This window comes from Oncorhynchus mykiss, chromosome 11 (genome assembly GCF_013265735.2).
Source record: "Oncorhynchus mykiss isolate Arlee chromosome 11, USDA_OmykA_1.1, whole genome shotgun sequence".
In the NCBI taxonomy this organism is placed as follows: Eukaryota; Metazoa; Chordata; class Actinopteri; order Salmoniformes; family Salmonidae; genus Oncorhynchus; species Oncorhynchus mykiss.
The window spans coordinates 13,011,735-13,030,473 of NC_048575.1; the positions used below are offsets into that span (position 1 = coordinate 13,011,735).

General features: G+C 42.4%; 1 protein-coding gene across 4 annotated transcripts in view; it reads right to left on the reverse strand.

The window, feature by feature from the left end:
* LOC110535288 (5'-AMP-activated protein kinase subunit gamma-2) overlaps positions 1–15,361 on the reverse strand; it is a 130,602-nt gene extending 115,241 nt beyond the window's left edge. Inside the window, exons 1-3 of one of the 4 annotated variants that reach the window (XM_036934906.1) lie at positions 15,021–15,361; positions 11,640–11,711; positions 1,777–2,053 (exon numbers count right to left, since the gene is read on the reverse strand). In XM_036934906.1, the coding sequence (XP_036790801.1) occupies positions 1,777–2,053; positions 11,640–11,693 (331 nt within the window). In that variant the 5' untranslated portion in view covers positions 11,694–11,711; positions 15,021–15,361. The remainder of the gene's footprint in view (positions 1–1,776; positions 2,054–11,639; positions 11,712–15,020) is intronic. The other 3 variants (XM_036934904.1, XM_036934903.1, XM_036934902.1) reach the window with 3 other exon arrangements.
* Positions 15,362–18,739: the final 3,378 nt, after the last annotated feature.

An 18,739-nucleotide genomic window follows, 5' to 3' on the forward strand; every position in this document is an offset into this window, starting at 1 on the left:
GGCCCAGGAGTGTGAAGGTGAATGGAAAGGCTCTGGAGCAACAAACCGCCCTTGCTGTCTCTGCCTGCCTGGTTCCCCTCTCTCCACTGGGATTCTCTGCCTCTAACCCTATTACATGGGCTGAGTCACTGGCTTACTGGTGCTTTTCCATGCCATCCCTAGGAAGGGTGCGTCACTTGAGTGGGTTGAGTCACTGACGTGATCTTCCTGTCTGGGTTGGCGCCCCCCCTTGAGTTGTGCCGTGGCGGAGATCTTTGTGGACTATACTCGGCCTTGTCTCAGGATGGTAAGTTGGTGGTTGAAGATATCCCTCTAGTGGTGTGGGGGCTGTGCTTTGGCAAAGTGGGTGGGGTTATATCCTGCCTGTTTGGCCATGTCCGGGGTTATCGTCGGATTGGGCCACAGTGTCTCCCAACCCCTCCTGTCTCAGCCTCAAGTATTTATGCTGCAGTAGTTTATGTGTCGGGGGGCTAGGGTCAGTCTGTTATTTCTGGAGTACTTCTCCTGTCTTATCCAGTGTCCTGTGTGAATTTAAGTATGCTCTCTCTAATTCTCGCTCTCTTTCTCTCTTTCTTTCTTGCTCTCTTTCTTTCTTTCTTTCTCTCTCTCGGAGGACCTGAGCCCTAGGACCATGCCTCAGGACTACCTGGCCTGATGACTCCTTGCTGTCCCCAGTCCACCTGACCGTGCTGCTGCTGCAGTTCCAACTGTTCTGCCTGCGGCTATGGAACCCTGACCTGTTCACCGGACGTGCTACCTGTCCCAGACCTGCTGTTTTCAACTCTCTAGAGACAGCAGGAGTGGTAGAGATACTCTGAATGATCGGCTATGAAAAGCCAACTGACATTTACTCCTGAGGTGCTGACATGCTGCACCCTCAATATCCACTGTGATTATTATTATTTGACCCTGCTGATCATCTATGAACATTTGAACATCTTGGCCATGTTCTGTTATACTCTCCCCCCGGCACAGCCAGAAGAGGACTGGCCACCCCTCATAGCCTGGATCCTCTCTAGGTTTCTTCCTAGGTTCGGGCCTTTCTAGGGAGTTTTTCCTATCCACCGTTCTTCTACACCTGCATTGCTTACTGTTTGGGGTTTTAGGCTGGGTTTTTGTACAGCACTTTGAGATTTCAGCTGATGTAAGAAGCTTTGTAAATACATTTGATTTGATTTTATGTCTATCAATAAAAAATTATAATAATAAGAAAATGTATATATTTATTTATTTTGCTCAGAAACCACCTGCGGGCCAAATTCGGGCCACCAGTTGGGGAACCCTGCTGTAGACTATAGAAGAAAAACTAATTTCATGATCGAACGCAACTAAATTACTTATTTTGTGTCAAATGACCATGAATATCACAATCATACCCATTTGGCAGCATTTCCACAGGGTTGACCCGTCACAACCAACAGGAACGAGCATCACCCCCCTCAACCACTTGCCCAATAGACAATGCAGGCATTTCCATCTACTAAAACAACCTAAAAGTATACAACACTAACTACCACACCAGCAGAGGAACAACTTGAGCTATGTTGTAGTTTGTATTCCGTTCCCGCCCTTCAGACAAATACTGCACATATGTGACTGACCAGAGTTCGAATCCAGGTTTCCCGAGTGCGACTGTACTATATTAGCCCTTTGAGCTAAAGCCTAGGCATTAAGTCGGGGAGCTAACACAACTCTCCATTTTTCATAGAAGGTGACAGATCATGCGAGCGTGGTTCACTGAACCAACCCTGTTACACACAGAGCAACTGGCCTTACCTTTCCTGGCCCTGGAGAAGACCTTGACGCTGACGGGAGAGGTGGAGTTAGAGGTAGAGTCCCTGGAGGAAGAGCGGAAGATGCCGCTGAAGCTCAGGCGACGAGACGACTTGGGTGGGGAGTCCTGTTGGGACGAAGGGTAGGGGAAGATGGTTTTGGGGGAGCCTGGGCTGTTCTTGGTCCTGGCAGGGGCTGACTTGGGACTGGAGGGCCGACTGAAGGGTCCCCGGGTGAAGAAACCTTTCGTCGGGCTGACTGAGTGGCAACTCCCTCCACCCTGAGGGAGAAAACAAAGAGTTAACCATTTGCTTTCTAGGTCATGTGTTTTTTCTACTCTCTTTTGACAACACAGCCCCACAGCAGCGAGCTGAGAGAGTGACGATTAAGATCCAGACTATGTTTGACATTCTGTAATATTCTGTCAGTGAATATTTTCTAAAGACATAATTTCCATATTACATCAGTCCAGAATCTACTGAACCATTTTTTATCTAGTGTAATTGTGCATATTCTGAAGTTACTGTGGCAAGACATTGATGTAGGTACATCACAGAAAAGTAGCCTGAAACTCTAATAAATACAAAATGCACAATTCTATATAGCTATTCAACTACTCAAATGCTATTTCATGCCATTCCTTATTAAGAGGAAATAGCTCCCACTATCTGTTTCAAGAGGTAGATACAATCAAGAAAACATATTAAACCTGGTTTTCTATCACTCTGCATTCATGGGGGTGTCCAATCTTCAATACACAAAGGCAGGGATTTTGTGAAGCCTAAAAAATGGGTTCAATGTCACAAATATGCTGTCCTGACTTACAAGTTTCTTGTAATGTTTTCCTGGTCAGATAGATAGAGCATTGATTATTACCAGGACTACGAACTAGAGCTGGGAATATAAACCAAAGGTTATCGATACCAAACAAACCGACCACTTATCATGGACATTTTGCTGATATAGTTCATTCCAATAAATAACCTATAGGGCCCTACTAGAGAAATGGGAAGTTTTAAATGTAATAAGTGTGCTATGGGTGTTTGTTGATGGGGAAATTGATATCTACAACATTCAAAGTAGGAGTAGTAGTTACACCCTACAGGCGATTTCAGTGGACCCGAGGAAATCTAAATAGTGTAATAAAAAAATAAATTTAAACTAAAGATATGTTTTTTTCAAAATTGGATGCATCTCAATCCAACACATCCGCCAATGTCACACTTCCGCATCTGCCGTGAAAGGTGGCAGAGCTAGAGGAGTGTTTGAGACGACCCAAAAATCAATCTTCTCACTTTATAGAAAGGTGAGACTCTCAAAAACATGATGACGTTCTCCGTTTTGTTCTAAGATCCCAACAAGCGTCTTGGGACTCAACTGAAGTCGGTACAGCCAATCTGTCTGGAGCGTCCAAACAGTTGGGGCTACACACTAATATGACCCCTCTGTGGAAAGGTGAGGCTGTGGAAAGGTGAATGTTGTTGATGTGTGCAGAGGGTCCCTGGTTCGCGCCCGGGTATGGGCGAGGGGACGGTCTAAAGTTATACTGTTACACCCACAAATTGTCTATGGGATTGAGGTCAGGGCTTTGTGATGACCACTCCAATACATTGACTTTGTTGTCTTTAAGCCATTTTGCCACAGCTTTGGAAGTAAGCTTGGGGTCAATGTCCATTTGCAAGACCCATTTGCATCCAAGCTTTAACTTCCTGACTGATGTCTTGAGATGTTGCTTCAATCCATCCACATAATTTTCCATTTTCATGATGCCATCTATTTTGTGAAGTGCACCAGTCCCTCTTGCAGCAAAGCACCCCTACAGCAAGATGTTGCCACCCTCGTGCTTCACGGTTGGGATGGTGTTCTTCAGCTTGCAAGCCTCCCTCTTTTTCCTCCAAACATAACGATGGTCATTATGGCCAAACAATTCAATATTTGTTTCATCAGACCAGAGGACATTTCTACAAAAAGTACGTATCTTTGTCTCCATGTACAGTTGCAAACCGTAGTCTGGCTTTTTTTATGGTGGTTTTGGAGCAGTGGCTTCTTCCTTGCTGAGTGGCCTTTCAAGTTATGTCGATATAGGACTTGTTTTACTGTGGATATAGATACTTTTGCATCTGTTTCCTCCAGCATCTTCACAAGGTCCTTTGCTGTTGTTCTGGGATTGATTTGCACTTTTCGCACCAAAGTACGTGCATCTCTAGGAGACAGAACGCATGTCCTTCCTGAGCGGTATGGCGGCTGCGTGGTCCCATGGTGTTTATACTTGTGTACTATTGTTTGTACAGATGAACACGGTACCTTCAGGTGTTTGGAAATTGCTCCCAAGGATGAACCAGACTTGTGGAGGTATACAGTTATTTTTCTTAGGTCAAGCAGAGAGGCACTGAGTTTGAAGATAGGCCTTGAAATACATCCACCGGTACACCTCCAATTGACTCAAATGATGTCAATTAGCATATCAGAAGCTTCTAAAGCCATGACATAATTTTCTGGAATTTTCCAAGCTGTTTAAAGGCACAGTCAACTTAGTTTATGTAAACTTCTGACCCACTGGAATTGTGATACAGTGAAGTATAAATTAAATAATCTGTATGTTAACAATTGTTGGAAAAATGACTTGTGTCATGCACAAAGTAGATGTCCTAACCGACTTGCAAAATATATAGTTTGTTAACAAGAAATTTGTAGAGTGGTTGAAAAACGTGTTTTAATGACTCCAACCTAAGTGTATGTAAACTTCCGACTTCAACTGTATATATCTCTCAGAATAGGACAGACACTGAAGAATAAATGTCCCTTAGATTATTTTTGGGGACTATCTGCTGTTCCACGTTCTTCCATGTAGTTGAATGTTTAATAAATATATGTATTTTCAGTACCTTTCAAAAGTTTGGACACACCTACTTATTCAATCATTTCTTTATATTTTACTATTTTCTACATTGTAGAATAATAGTGACGACATCAACACTATGAAATAACACATATGGAATCATGTAGTGACAAAATAGTGTTAAACAAATTAAAATATATTTTATATTTCAGATTCTTCCAAGTAGCCACCCTTTGCCTTGATGACAGCTTTGCACACTCTTGGCATTCTCACAACCAGCTTCATGAGGTATTCACCTGGAATGCTTTTCCAACAGTCTTGAAGTTGTTCCCACATATTCTGAGCACTTGTTGGCTGCTTTTCCTTCACTCTGCGGCCCAACTCATCTCAAACCATCTCAATTGGGTTGAGTTCAGGTGATTATGGAGGCCAGGTCCTCTGATGCAGCACACCATCACTCTCCTTCTTGGTAAAATAGCCCTTAGACAGCCTGGAGGTGTGTTTTGAGTCATTGTCCTGTTGAAAAACAAATGGTAGTCCCACTAAACGCAAACCAGATGGAATGGCGTATCACTGCAGGATGCTGTGGTAACCATGCTGGTTAAGTGTGCCTTGAATTCTAAATAAATCACTGATAGTGTCACCAGCAAAGCACCAACACACCATCACACCTCTTCCTCCATGCTTCACGTTGGGAACCACACATGCGGAGATCATCTGTTAACCTACACCTCATCAGACAAAAGGACAGATTTCCACCGGTCTGATGGTTTTTTTATTTTATTCCATCATCTTTGAAATGCAAGAGAAAGGCCACAATGAATTATTCCAGCTTAGGCACCATTTAGACATTGGCCTCTAGACAGCATCAGTGTATGTGCAAAGTTTTAGACTCCAATGAACCACTGCATTTCTGTTCAAAATGTTGTATCAAGTCTGCCCAAATGTGCCTAATTGGTTTATTGATACATTTTCAAGTTCATAACTGTGCACTCTCTTCAAACAATAGCATGGTATTATTTCACTGTAAATTGGACAGTGCAGTTAGATTAACAAGAATGTAAGCTTTCTGCCCATACCAGATATGTCTATGTCGTGGGAAGTTACTTACAACCTCATGCTAATCACATTAGCCTACGGGGGGGGGGGGGGGGGGGGGGGGGACACCTATCCCTTAGAGGGAAAGAAATTCTATAAATGTACTTTTAATAAGGCACACCTATTAATTGAAATGTATTCAGGGTGACTACCTCATGAAGCTGGTTGAGAAATGTAAATACATTTGGATTTGTTTAATCCTTTTTGGTTACTACATGACAGGGCCTATACTGTAGAGGGTTTTAAGGGTAATATAAAAAAAATATTGTGGTGCACATTTATGTTATACATTTATGGTTCAATTCATCGTTATTATGATAATTCTCTCTACTCTCCATTCGAAATCAGGGACATTCTTGAAATAATTTAAAATATCGACTAAACTTGCCCCTTTCAGTAAGCAGCCGAGTTAGAGAGGGAGGTGCATCAAAAGCTTTTATTAATGCAAACTGTTCATTATCTAATAATGCAATGAAGAGTCTGTTATGCTGTCTGAGAGTTTCTGGGATAACAAGACGATTCCCAGAAATGTATTGTACGTCTTCCCTAATCTCATTGACAGACTATGTAAACAAAGCATCTGACCAAATTACGCAAGATTTCAGTTCTGGGTTAACCGAGATTAGGTCTTTGCTGAATAATTACAATGTTCAAGCCAAGTTGGGAGCTTTCGATTTGGGGGCAAATAGTCCATTAACGACGATAGATTAGAGCTAAAGGCTGGTGATGGCATTGGAGTAGATTAAAAAATATAATAATTCAAAAGTATAATCAATGTGAGGAGTTTCCCCTTTATACATATTAATATACCGATGGACATAGATGGCTTCAGGGTTGCATCAAATCACACGCATAAGCTTTTAAGGTATGCAGTAAGAGTATAGAGATTTATATGAAGAACATTAAAGTGAGAATATACAGAAGCTGCAAGCAGCCATGGCGGGGTTCAAGCCCTATAGTACCACAGCGCCACCATTAGGACAATATTTACTAGTTGCCTTTGGATGAGCTAATTCTGTACTCAACATGCCTGCCAAATATCACAACTCAAATCAAACATATCGTGTGATACGCTTTTGATGGGTTTTGGACCCATCAAAAGCCAGAACTATGTGAAGGATCGGCACCAGGTTTGGTATATAGCATCTATAGACGCACGTCTTTAAACGCAACATTTTACAAGACTGTAACTTAAACAACATGGCCACTATTAGCCAATGAGCTTGAATTAATGTTTTCCCCCATCCAACATCTCCACCATGCAGCCAAACATAACCATACTCTGTAGGTTATTTAGACTCACATCCCTGAGCACGTGTGCCAATTCCATGACTCTGAGTCAAACAGATCATTAGATATAAATGTGTGGCAATTATAGCGCCACCATGTGGTGGATCTGATTGTTCTTGTATACGTTGAGTCTTGACAGCGTTTGGAACATGCATATCAAGTGTTGTATCAATATGAATAACCATGTCTGATTTATATGCATTTATGTACCAGGTCACTCCCACTTTAATGTTTATTAGTCCATATTAGTCCTTGTTGCTTGAGGTACTTGCCTAGAAAATTTTATATTGGGAGACCTTAGTCCAGAGATGCTATATCAAGTTTCATGCAGATCGGTCATTTGGTGCCAGAGTAGCTTTGTTGCTTGATCCCCTGAAAAGGGAAAGTGTAGTCGGAATGGACTGGTTATTCTTGCACTGTAATGCTGGTTTTGAACTGTAAACCACTAGGCCTATTACTCTGACTGAGAAAACAATATTTATTTACTTCATTTGATAAGTGTCCAACCCTTTCTCATGTTCAGGTGTTACACAAACATGCTGATATACTCCATTTAAATGACATTGCAGCCTCATGGTTTTGGGCTATGTCCAAACCTTAAGCCAATCCCATGGCAGAATTAGGAAAACAAAAAACATATGTACAAATACACACACACATGCTTGTGCACAAACACACACTGAAATGTGTGTAAAAAAAAAACAACAAGCCTGAGGTGAGGACATAATCTAAAATAACAATCTGGAAAAAATATGCGAAGCAATGCCGGGGCTATATTTACTATAAACAAACCTACTGTTATGTATTAGGTACAGTTCAGCAATGAGGTAAAGCAACAGTCAGTACGAGAAACCATGGGAATAAAATAGGATATGTACTAAATATACTAAAACCTTGGGAGGGGAATAATCCACCACACTCTACATCCTTGACAGCTATCATCTTATTTATCTTTCTCTACAGCCTTCACTGGTTTCCTTGGTGTTTTTTTCTGATTGATAGTCGTCCCTGTAGCTTCCGCTTCAAATCCAGTAAAAAAGGGGTTGGACCTTCATGCTCCAAGGTGAGAGATGGAGGACGACACAGAGAGGATTCTGTCTGAGATAAGACTTAACTCATAAATATAAACACTGACTACACTAGAAGGGAACCACTATCATTGCATTTTCTGTTGTTCACATCCCAACACACCCTCACCTTCAATCAGGCAATACTGCACAAGGTTATGTTTTGGCAGATGTGCAACTTTGGTTTTAGAAGTGGGAGGGGGTATCAAATATATATCTATATTTTTTTTTTTATCCGGTGGACAAGCACTCCGCTTGGAGGCATCCGCATGGTCCTAAAGCACATTGTTGCCTCGTTTTGTATCACATTCCAATGATAAAACTGGGGGGAACAAAAATGCAATTTCAGAATGTGGGGGGACCCAGTGAATGTTGTGCTCCAGTGAAAGTTGTGCTCTTGTGTATAGGCCTACCATACAGCAGGGTTTCATCTAGCATTAGGCAAGGTGTGTGGCCACCTCGCATCTAGCTCTCTTGCCCTCCACTTAAAAGAGTTTGGCTTCTATTGGTTTCAATTGATCCTGTTGGTGCTAGGATGTTGCTTGGCCTAACAACACAAAGAGTTAAGAGGCTTCATTCCAGACCAGGTTATTAGAACACAGTGTAAGCCTGGTAGCCTAGCGGTTAAGAACATTGGGCCAGTAACCAAAAAGTCAATGGTTTGAATGTGCCATTGTACAAGGCACTTAACCCTAATTGCTCCTTTAAGTCATTCTGGATAAGAGCGTCTGCTAAATGACAGAAAATGTAAAAGAATGTAAGTGTAACCACATCCAATTAAGAGTAATATTGGAAACACCTAAATGAGAACAACGAATTAGATTATTGATTGGATATGGAACAATGCCAAGTAAGAGACATCCATCTCTGAATTGCACCACCTGGGAGATCTTCAGTCCTTTTATTGACAGGTAGACATCTCTGCCACTTTATTAATTGAAAAATGTGTGTGTGCACTGCATGCACGTACACCTATCAGATTGTATTTTAGTGAGTTTGTGTGTGGGAGTTCAAAGAGAGGCCACCTTCCTCAACTGTCACATCTGCTCCCACTACGCCCTCTGGTGTCCATCCGGTGTTGTCTCTCTGTCTCTCTCTCTTAACCCTAATTGCTCCTTTAAGTCATTCTGGATAAGAGCGTGTCTCTCTCTCTCTCTCCCTCTCTCTCTCTCTCTCTCTCTAATGGGCTTTATTGGCATGGGAAACATGTTAACATTGCCAAAGCAAGTGAGGTAGATAATATACAAAAGCGAAATAAACAATAACAATTAACAGTAAACATTACACATACAGAACTTTCAAAACAATAAAGACATTACAAATGTCATATTATATATACAGTGTTGTACAAATGGTTAAAGTACACAAGGGAAAATAAATAAGCATAAATTTGGGTTGTATTTACAATGGTGTTTGTTCTTCACTGGTTGCCCTTTTCTTGTGGCAATAGGTCACAAATCTTGCTGCTGTGATGGCACACTGGAATTTCACCCAGTAGATATGGGAGTTTATCAAAATTGGGTTTGTTTTCGAATTCTTTGTGGATCTGTGTAATCTGAGGGAAATATGTCTCTCTAATATGGTCATACATTGGGCAGGAGGTTAGGAAGTGCAGCTCAGTTTCCACCTCATTTTGTGGGCAGTGTGCACATAGCCTGTCTTCTCTTGAGAGCCATGTCTGCCTACGGCGGCCTTTCTTAATAGCAAGGCTATGCTCACTGAGTCTGTACATAGTCAAAGCTTTCCTTAAGTTTGGGTCAGTCACAGTGGTCAGGTATTATGCCGCTGTGTACTCTCTGTGTAGGGCCAAATAGCATTCTAGTTTGCTTTGTTTTTTTGTTAATTCTTTCCAATGTGTCAAGTAATTCTATTTTTGTTTTCTCATGATTTGCTCGGGTCTAATTGTGCTGCTGTCCTGGGGCTCTGTGGGGTGTGTTTCTCTTTGTGACCAGAGCCCCAGGACCAGCTTGCTTAGGGGACTCTTCTCCAGGTTCATCTCTCTGTAGGTGATGGCTTTGTTATGAAAGGTTTGGGAATTGCTTCCTTTTAGGTGGTTGTAGAATTTAACGGCTCTATTCTGGATTTTGATATCTATTTGGTGTTCTACGTTGTACACGGAGGATATTTTTGCAGAATTCTGCATGCAGAGGGTATGTCTCTGTGTGTGTGTGTGTGTGTGTGTGTGTGTGTGTGTGTGTGTGTGTGTGTGTGTGTGTGTGTGTGTGGTGTTGGAGACAGGTGTGCTGGAGTCAGAGCATATCGTCCCATAATCAAGACCTCTACATATACTCAAGCCTGCCATCTCCACGCTGCCAGATCGTAATCTCTTATCTTACCACCAACCACCTTGCTCTGGATATTACTCACCACCATTACCTTGGAGTCCCCCCAGGACCTGTTCCCCTGTTTCTTGCTGCCAACTCCAACCTCACTCTACACTCCTGGTTATTGCTACTCATCTGAGCTGCCCCGGTTCTGCACTCCCCATTTGCTATGTTCAATAAACATTTTGTGCATTCATCCCGGCTTCCTCTGCTGAGTCCGCTCTTGGGTTCCCCCCTTCGCTCACCGTAACATTAGCACCAGTACTCTCAGGTCCTGCTCTAACCCAATGACTCAGCACCAGTACTCTCAGGTCCCGCTCTAACCCAATGACTCAGCACCAGTACTCTCAGGTCCTGCTCTAACCCAATGACTCAGCACCAGTACTCTCAGGTCCTGTTCTAACCCAATGACTCAGCACCAGTACTCTCAAGTCCTGCTCTAACCCAATGACTCAGCAACAGTACTCTCAGGTCCCGCTCTAACCCAATGACTCAGCACCAGTACTCTCAGGTCCCGCTCTAACCCAATGACTCAGCACCAGTACTCTCAAGTCCTGCTCTAACCCAATGACTCAGCACCAGTACTCTCAGGTCCCGCTCTAACCCAATGACTCAGCACCAGGACTCTCAAGTCCTGCTCTAACCTAATGACTCAGCACCAGTACTCTCAAGTCCTGCTCTAACCCAATGACTCAGCACCAGTACTCTCAGGTCCCGCTCTAACCCAATGACTCAGCACCAGGACTCTCAAGTCCTGCTCTAACCTAATGACTCAGCACCAGGCTCTTGATTGACAGGTCTGGCTCAGCTTAAGTCCTCTGTGTGACTGACCACATTATCCCCACAGAGCAGTCATCATATCAAAGGCGTCATGTTTTTTTTTCAGTGTGAGGTCAGGTCCATTCCCCGAATTTAAACAGGTAATGATGAAAGATTGAGGTTTTAATCAAGACTATGTTAACTGAGTTGGGGATGCTTTTAATTTCTATTTTCCTCAATGAAAACAGAATTGAAGTACCAAATGATGGCCTTTGTGACTAACCCTAGCCTGGTCCAAAACTGTACGTGCTGTAGCCAACCACAGTATCATTGGCACAATCACAAGAGAGGAGTTGGCTGAAGCACATCCAAACTGGATCACCAGGCTAAAGGAACACCAACTATCTCTGGATTTCCTCCAAAATAAATATAGATATTTTCTCAGAGCACACTGAGCTGATGAGGGTGTACCTAGGGACACCACTTTACCTTCCGTATGCCGTCCGTGTCCATATGGTCGGCATCTCTCTCCAAGAAGGGCATGGCAAACGAGCTGAGGCCCTGCAGAACAAAGAGAGAGCACCAGGTTTAGATGGGCATTAGTGTAAAAAGACCACCACCTTCACCTACAATCATTTATCAGCAAAGTCATACTACGTAAAGTGGCAGAATCTGTTTGCCACCATTTGTATAACATCAAATTAGATTTCTGAAGTATGTATACTATAGACCCCTTCACGTTTCATTCAGGACTATCCGTAATCATGGCATCCAGCATTCATGTGGAATTGTTTAGAAACATATATTCTTATTTACAATAAATGTGACTCCAAATTGGCACAATACATTATTTACCATTAACTTCTATTGGGTACAAAATAATCTGAAACACAACCAAAACAAACAGCAAATGCATCCAACAAGTTTGTAGAGCCACAAGCTTGGTGTAATCATTGCGTGCTAGAAATATGGGACCAAATACTTAACGTTTGACTCCTTCAATACACATAGGTGGATTTGTCCTAAAATGGTCCCCTAAAATGGGACCAAATACTTAACTTATATAAAAAAGTATGTACAAAAAGTGCTTACTTTTCTAAACGGTTCACACAATATGGATGAAAATACCTTCAAATTAAAGCTGACCTTCTGCACTTTAACATCGTTGTATCATTTAAAATACAAAGAGTACAGAGCCAAAACAACAACAAAATGGAGCTCACTGTATGTCGTAAAATAAACACACACATTTCTTCAAGATATAAAGAAATATTGTTTTAAAGCCCTAAAATAAAGTATACAGAACATCAAGCTTTCTGTTGCTGTGAGGGGGTTACTACAATCCATCTTACATTCAAAGGCAAACTTACACACAATGCCTCTCCAAGTTCTTTCTCCATGGAGAGGACTGTGAATGGAGAGTTTAATGGACAACGCTACTCAAAGAACCGCTTGGAATGAGTCCCATTGTGCAGTGTGTGCTAAACCTCATTAACATGCTAAAGCCCTACTAAATGTGAATCAGCAAGAATCAAATATCACACTTAGAACCCTAGAAATGACCACTGACTCAATCAACAGTGACAAAACAGTTGTGAAGGGGGGTGGGGGGGATCCTGCCAGAGGTCAATGGTGTCACCCAAGCCATGCGAACCCTACTGATCTGTAAAACACACGTAGAACATTCTCAACCGAATTGTGTCAGGAGAACTGTAACGATTCTCTTCTTGTGAAGTAGAGGCGGACCAAAGCGCAGCGTGGTGGTTGTTCATTGTATTTATTGACGACACTATACATGAACAAACTAACGAAAAAAAACAAGAAACGTGAGAACTCAAAACAGCCCTGTCTGGTGCAAACACAAAAACAGGAACAATCACCCACAAACACACAGTGAAACCCAGGCTACCTAAATATGGTTCCCAATCAGAGACAATGACGAACACCTGCCTCTGATTGAGAACCATATCAGGCCGAACATAGAACTAGACCAAAACATAGAAAAACAAACATAGACTGCCCACCCAACTCACGCCCTGACCATACTAAATAAATACAAAAACAAAGGAAATAGAGGTCAGAACGTGACAAGAACAAATCTTACCTAGATACAAATAACTCCTTGTTGTTGATGACAACTGGCTGACAGGTCCAATCTTGAGTCAATCATGTGCACAAATTAAGGCCATCCCCCGTCCCTACCCAATAATCTTAATGATGACAGCCACAAATTAATGTCATCCTAACTCCCAGAGATCCTCAGTGACATCACAGCCATCAAGGTGACCTTCAGCTCTAGTGACTCTAGTCTGGCCACATCTGTTCAACCTTGATGCCTGCGCCAGACCCTATCTTGGGTCTGCTGTCCACAGTACACACTTTTAAAATGGAAAAAAACACAGCCCAAGACTCAACAACTCCAGGTTAGGCCACTCCGCTGAAGGCCACATAACATCTACACACAATGAAAGTCAATTCCATAACATAGTGCTTATTCCTGATTGTATTATTTTGCATCTTGTATCACATGATTATATATTTAAAAAAATAAAGATTGTAGATAATGAAACTTTTAAAGAAATGAAATGTATCCTGAGTCTTACCCTAGGAACAGTGTTGGGGAAGCCACTCTGAAAATATAGCCTACCAAACTACAAAGGACTTCACACTGTAAGTTGAGCTACATTAAAGATACTGTTAAGAAACAGTTTACTGAATCAGTACTTAACCACTACTTCGTGAAAAATGATCAAATCGATATGTTGTACACTTCAAATTGCAAAAATAGATCACTCTGGAGTAAAATGTTACCAGAATGTATAATTTAGTCGAGTAAACACAATAATAGTATCATGTGAGAATTAGGTAGGTTTAATTCTGAAAAGTAATGGAAATGATTGCCTAATGTTTTCATACACTGATATTTTATTTTTATTTATCAAAAAAAAGTAGTCTACTTCCAGTAGTTAGCTTCACCTGTAAATGGCAAAAAAGTACTAAAGATTTGAATTCGATTTTGTGCTTTCATTGCAGGCAAGCAGTAACACTGCGGTTTCTACTAATCAACTTATCCGAGTCATCAATCAAGACAGTTATGAATGGAATTGAATTCCAATTATTACATTTATTTAACAGGGACAATGTACATGGAATCAACATTTCTGTAAATGTGCCAGACTTAGCCAGCCAGACAGTTTTGTAGTCATCAGTTTCCATCTGTAGTCCCTGGGATCAGCTGTGTTACTGCTTGGTTGGAACAAAAGCCTCACTTACACCTGCCATTGTAGGGCAATATTCCCCACTCCTGGTTTACAACATAGGGGGGAAATAATTCTACATCTGAAAAATAATGGCAAATGGTAAATTGCACCATTAGATCCAGCTACTAGAGTGGATCCAGCTACTAGAGTGGATCCAGCTACTACAGTGGATCCAGCTACTAGAGTGGGTCCAGCTCCGACAGTGGGTCCAGCTACTAGAGTGGGTCCAGCTACTAGAGTGGGTCCAGCTACTACAGTGGGTCCAGCTACTAGAGTGGATCCAGCTACTAGAGTGGATCCAGCTACTACAGTGGATCCAGCTACTACAGTGGATCCAGCTACTACAGTGGATCCAGCTACTAGAGTGGGTCCAGCTCCGACAGTGGATCCAGCTACTAGAGTGGGTCCAGCTCCGACAGTGGGTCCAGCTACTACAGTGGATCCAGCTACTATATATTCTGAGTAAGTCCCATTTAGAATCTTGTAACAAAAATACCCAAACGGACTTTGATTTTTCTTCTAAAGCACACGTTCCAATCCCCATTACCTCTTTGCATACCCTTAGACTAGAACACAAACCCAACTCAACACTCACACACTTGTAATTTACCTTCTACTCCCAAAGTGCAGAACGACAAGCAAAATCCCCTCTGCTGTGCGTATGGTCCTGGAACACTGAGGCTTCTTATCAGCATACAGGCAAGAGCAGAATGACAACAAGTGGAGAAAAACCTTCCTTCCCCCAAGAGATGAGCTCACTTTGACCTGTCCTCCAGCCTTGAAAATTAGTCTGAAAAAAACCCTGTCTTTCTGATCAAGAGAAAAACCTATCCCCAGCGATGCTAATCTGTCTGAGCTTTAAAAAACAACTCAAGTCTTATACCCTTTCCATTCTCTGAGCGCACGGCTAGTCCAGTGTTGCCTAACGAGTACTTAGCTATGCTGTAATGAGATAGTCAACAAAAGTGCTGCCTTAAGCGCTTGCAAATCCTATTTGATGAATCTCAGGCCAGTCCCCAGGAGAAGACAGGCTAGACATGCAGGGCCGGGGTGGGGTGGGGGGGTGGAGTTGCACCTCCCTGAGAGAGAGAGAGAGAGAGAGAGAGAGAGAGAGAGAGAGAGAGAGAAAAGAGAGAGAGAGAGAGAGAAGAGAGAGAGAGAGAGAGAGAGAGAGAGAGAGAGAGAGAGAGAGAGAGAGAGAGAGAGAGAGAGATAGTGAGAGAGAGAGACCAAGGACTGATCACCCCAATCCACAGAAGTGGAGACAAATTTGATCCCAGTAACTACTGGGGGATATACGTCAACAGCAACCTTGGGAAAATCCTCTGCATTATCATTAACAGCAGACTCATACATTTCCTCAGGGAAAACCATGTACTGAGCAAATGTGAAATTGGCTTTTTACCAAATTACTGACCACGTGTTTTTTACCCTGCACACCCTAATTGACAAACTCAATTTGGCATGAGGGTCCGCTAAACAAATTGATGGAAAATGGTTTTGGGAGAAAAACATTCAACATTATAAAATCCATGTACCCAAACAACAAGTGTATGGTTAAAATTGGCAAAAAACACACATTTCTTTCCACATGGACAGGGGGTGAGACAGGGATGCATCTTAAGCTCCACCCCCTTCAACATATATATCAACGAATTCGCGAGGGCACTAGAACAACCCCAGCCTCACCCTACTAGAATCTGAAGTCAAATGTCTACTGTTTGCTGATGATCTGGTGCTTCTGTCCCCAACCAAAGAGGGCCTACAGCGGCACCTTAGCCAGTTTGTGCTCTTCTGTGAAGGGAGTAGTACAGAGCGTTGTACAAGATCTTCAGTTTCTTGCCAATTTCTTGCATGGAATAGCCTTCATTTCTCAGAACAAGAATAGACTGACGAGTTTCAGAAGACATGTCTTTGTTTCTGGCCATTTTGAGCCTGTAATCGAATCCACAAATACTGATGCTCCAGATACTCAACTAGTCTAAAGAAGGACAGTTTTATTGGTTCTTTAATCAGTACAACAGTTTTCAGCTGTGCTAACACACTTAAAAATGGTTTTCTGATGATCAAATAGCCTTTTAAAATGATAAACTTGGAATATCTAACAATGTGCATTGAAACACAGGAGTGATGGTTGCTGATAATGGGCCTCTGTACGCCTAAGTAAATGTTCCATTAAAAATCTGTTGTTTCCAGCTACAATAGTCATTTAAAACATTAACAATGTCTACACTGTATTTCTGATACATTTTGATGTCATTTTAAAGACCCACAAATGTGCTTTTCTTTCAAAAACAAGAACATTTATAAGTGACCCCAAACTTTTGAACGGTAGTGTATATCATTTTTATTTTTACATTTTTATATATTTTCCATATATATTTTTCAACGGGGCTATACATTTGGGTGAGGTTTTTTTTCTTGCCTGAGTAGCCATGTTTCACCGCCAAACATACAATTAAACCATCTAGTGTTCAGCGAAATAACAACACACAGTCAAATACAGGTAGCCTAGTGAAACAATTAACATCCAATCACATTAATCGTTACATTCTCGCGGGAATTCCACTAACGGTATGTAGCCAAACGTAGTTGCTGCTCACGTTGGTATCTGTACTGATGGTGCAAAAGCCATGACATGGAGAAATGGTGGAGTGGTAACATATGTGCAAGCAGTTGCTCCTGACGGCACTTGGGTAGACTGCAGCATCCACCGAGAGGCTCTTGCTGCCAAGGGAATACCTGACAGCTTGAAAGACGTTTTGGAAACTACAGGGAAAATGGTTAACTTTGTTAAAGCAAGGCTCCTGAACTCTCGTGTATTTTCTGGACTATGCAATGATCTGGGCAGCGAACACAGAAGTGAGCTGGTTATCAAGGGGAAGAAGTTTTGACAAGTTTTTCTCAATTGAAAGATGAGCTTAAAGTTTTCTTTACCGACCATAAATTTCACTTGTCTGCATGATGACAAGTTTCTCACGTGACTGGCCTATCTGGGTGATGTTTTTTCTAGCCTGAATGATCTGAATCTAGGATTTCAGGGACTCTCCGCAACTAAACTCAGCAAAAAAAGAAATGTCCTCTCACTGTCAACTGCGTTTATTTTCAGCAAACTTAACATGTGCAAAAAATTGTGTGAACATAACAAGATTCAACAACTGAGACATAGAGTGAACAAGTTCCACAGACATGTGACTAACATAAATGGAATAATGTGTCCCTGAACAAAGGGGGGGTCTGAATCAAAAGAAACAGTCAGTATCTGGTGTGGCCACCAGCTGCATTAAGTACTGCAGTGCATCTCCTCCTCATGGACTGCACCAGATTTGCTAGTTCTTGCTGTGATATGTTACCACAATCTTCCACCAAAGGCACCTGCAACTTATCGGACATTTCTGAGGGGAATGGCCCTAGCCCTCACCCTCCGATCCAACAGGTCCCAGACATGCTCAATAGGATTGATATCCGGTAGCTTCACTGGCCATAGCAGAACACTGAAATACTGTCTTGCAGGAAATCACGCACAGAACGAGCAGTATGGCTGGTGGCATTGTCATGCTGGAGGGTCATGTCAGGATGAGCCTGCAGGAAGGGTACCACATGAGGGAGGAGGATGTCTTCCCTGTAATGACCAGCATTGATATTGCCTGCAATGACAACAAGCTCAGTCCATTGATGCTGTGACACACCGCCCCAGACCATGACGGACCCTCCACCTCCAAATTGATCCCGCTCCAGAGTACAGGCCTCGGTGTAACGCTCATTCCTTCGACGATAAACGCGAATCCGACCATCACCCCTGTTGAGACAAAACTGCGACTCTTCAGTGAAGAGCACTTTTTGCCAGTCCTGTCTGGTCCAGAGACGGTGGGTTTGTGCCCATAGGCGACGTTGTTGCAGGTGATGTTTGGATGTTCTAATCCTGTGCAGGTGTTGTTACACGTGGTCTGCCACTGCGAGGACAATCAGCCGTCCGTTCTGTCACCCTGTAGCACTGTCTTAGGCGTCTCACATCTGCAGTCCTCATGCCTCCTTGTAGCATGCCTAAGGCACATTCACGCAGATGAGCAGGGACCCTGGGCATCTTTCTTTTGGTGTTTTTCAGTCAGTAGAAAGGCCTCTTTACTGTCCTAAGTTTTCATAACTGTGACCTTAATTGCATACCGTCTGTAAGCTGTTAGTGTCTTAGCAACAGTTCCACAGGTGCATGTTCGTTAGTTGTTTATGGTTATTTGAAAGAGCATGGGAAACAGTGTTTAAACCCTTTACAATGAAGATCTGTGAAGTTATTTTGATTTTTAAGAATGATCTTTGAAAGACAGGGTCCTA